This window comes from Nematolebias whitei, chromosome 5, assembly GCF_014905685.2.
Source record: "Nematolebias whitei isolate Nwh7 chromosome 5, NemWhi1, whole genome shotgun sequence".
NCBI lineage: Eukaryota > Metazoa > Chordata > Actinopteri > Cyprinodontiformes > Rivulidae > Nematolebias > Nematolebias whitei.
This window is the reverse complement of record NC_056502.1, coordinates 44,127,145-44,128,654: the sequence shown is the minus strand read 5'-3', so window position 1 is coordinate 44,128,654 and position 1,510 is coordinate 44,127,145. Positions and strand designations below refer to the sequence as shown.

The following is a 1,510-nucleotide window of genomic DNA, read 5'->3' as shown; positions in this document are numbered from 1 at the left end:
ATAATAATAATAATAATAATAATAATAATAATAATAATAATAATAATGTGTTACATTATGTATAATTTCATTTCCACTAGTAAGTGTGTACTTGTGTTGGTCTCTCAAAGAACATTACAATGAAATTGTTTTTGGTTGTAATGTGACAAAATATACAATGACTCAAAGCGTATTAATTTTTTTCAGAGGCATAACGTAATATTTAGATTTTACAACTCTGACCTGGTGTAAAATCTGATGTCTTCTGGTGACGTAGAAAAACGTTCCAGTCCAAACGGCTTTTGAAGACTACAGGATCGGAGCTGCTCTTTCAGTTGCTCAATTTCTCTCAGCATGCTGTGATATTGCTCCCGGTCAACACACACGGTTCTGCTGGCGCCGTAGTCATGGTCCACGACCATAGGTACCATGACGGGTGGTTCATTGTCCTCAATTGGATCCGCCGAATCAGGTTCTGGATTAGATGGTCGACAACGGCGCTCCCAAACACCTGCTCGTGTCTTCCTGCTGTATTTGTTCCACTCAAATAATGATGGAACCGACCCAGCTGCTAAAATTCGTCTTCCCTTTTCTGTAGTAATTACTTCATTCTCCAGGAAATGTCGGCTACATACCTTGGTGTGAGGAGTTACCGTAAATCCCTCTCTTCTGATTTTTTGCAGCCAGCACAAACGAAGGCTTGTCTCCTTAGGGAAACGGTGAAAGCTCAAACGGCTATTATAGCGACCTGAAGACGAGCAAAGCGGCACACAACAGTGCTCCTTAGACCCAAACACCGTCGGCTGAAATCTAAAGCTGCCACGCACGTTATATTTTTGTTTATTTGACGCAGCAACACTCATTTTAGTTGTTTATCTCTGGGATGACAGGATACAGGAATTAAACCGGAAACTGGAATGCCGACATCCGGTCAAAGCGGAAGTGATTCAGGACGCATGTGCACAGAGCCTATTAAAATGGTAGGATATATGGGAGGTTTGTTAAAAGTAGTATGTAACTAATTACGCCAGAACAGTTTTTGCTTAAATGAAATGTAGTTTTTCGTGTTTTTGGTTAATAATAAGTATGGACATTCGTGTATCAAAGTCCTAAAATAAGCATAACACCCTTGGTGTCCAATGGTCGTTTAATAATTTCCTTAGAAACCTTATTATTGGCTGCATTTTCAACCTGCTAGTTGAGTAGTGTGTAAAATACAGAGCACATTGACATCTAGTGATTATTTGGTGTATAGCAGGAGTATTCAATTAAACTCACTGAGGTCCAGTTACTAAAATTTCCTACTGTAGAAGTGTAGATACAACAGGAACAACAAAGCTGACGTGTCTGTGATAACTTTCCCTGCACTTCGCTTTACTGGTTTTTTTTTTTTTCAACCTTTTGCCATATTTCAGGCTTCAAACATAAAAATATAAAATTTTAATTTTTTGTGAAGAATCAACAACAAGTGGGACACAATCAGCGTCAGAGTTTCTTTATTGTCATTCGCACCTCATGTGGTACATGTGGT

General features: G+C 38.9%; 1 protein-coding gene across 1 annotated transcript in view; it reads right to left on the bottom strand.

The window, feature by feature from the left end:
• Positions 1–943, bottom strand: part of LOC119409568 — a 2,544-nt gene extending 1,601 nt beyond the window's left edge. The window contains exon 1 of the mRNA XM_037676469.1: positions 223–943. Within this exon, the coding sequence (XP_037532397.1) occupies positions 223–842 (620 nt within the window). The 5' untranslated portion in view covers positions 843–943. The remainder of the gene's footprint in view (positions 1–222) is intronic.
• Between the last annotated feature and the right edge of the window lie 567 nt (positions 944–1,510).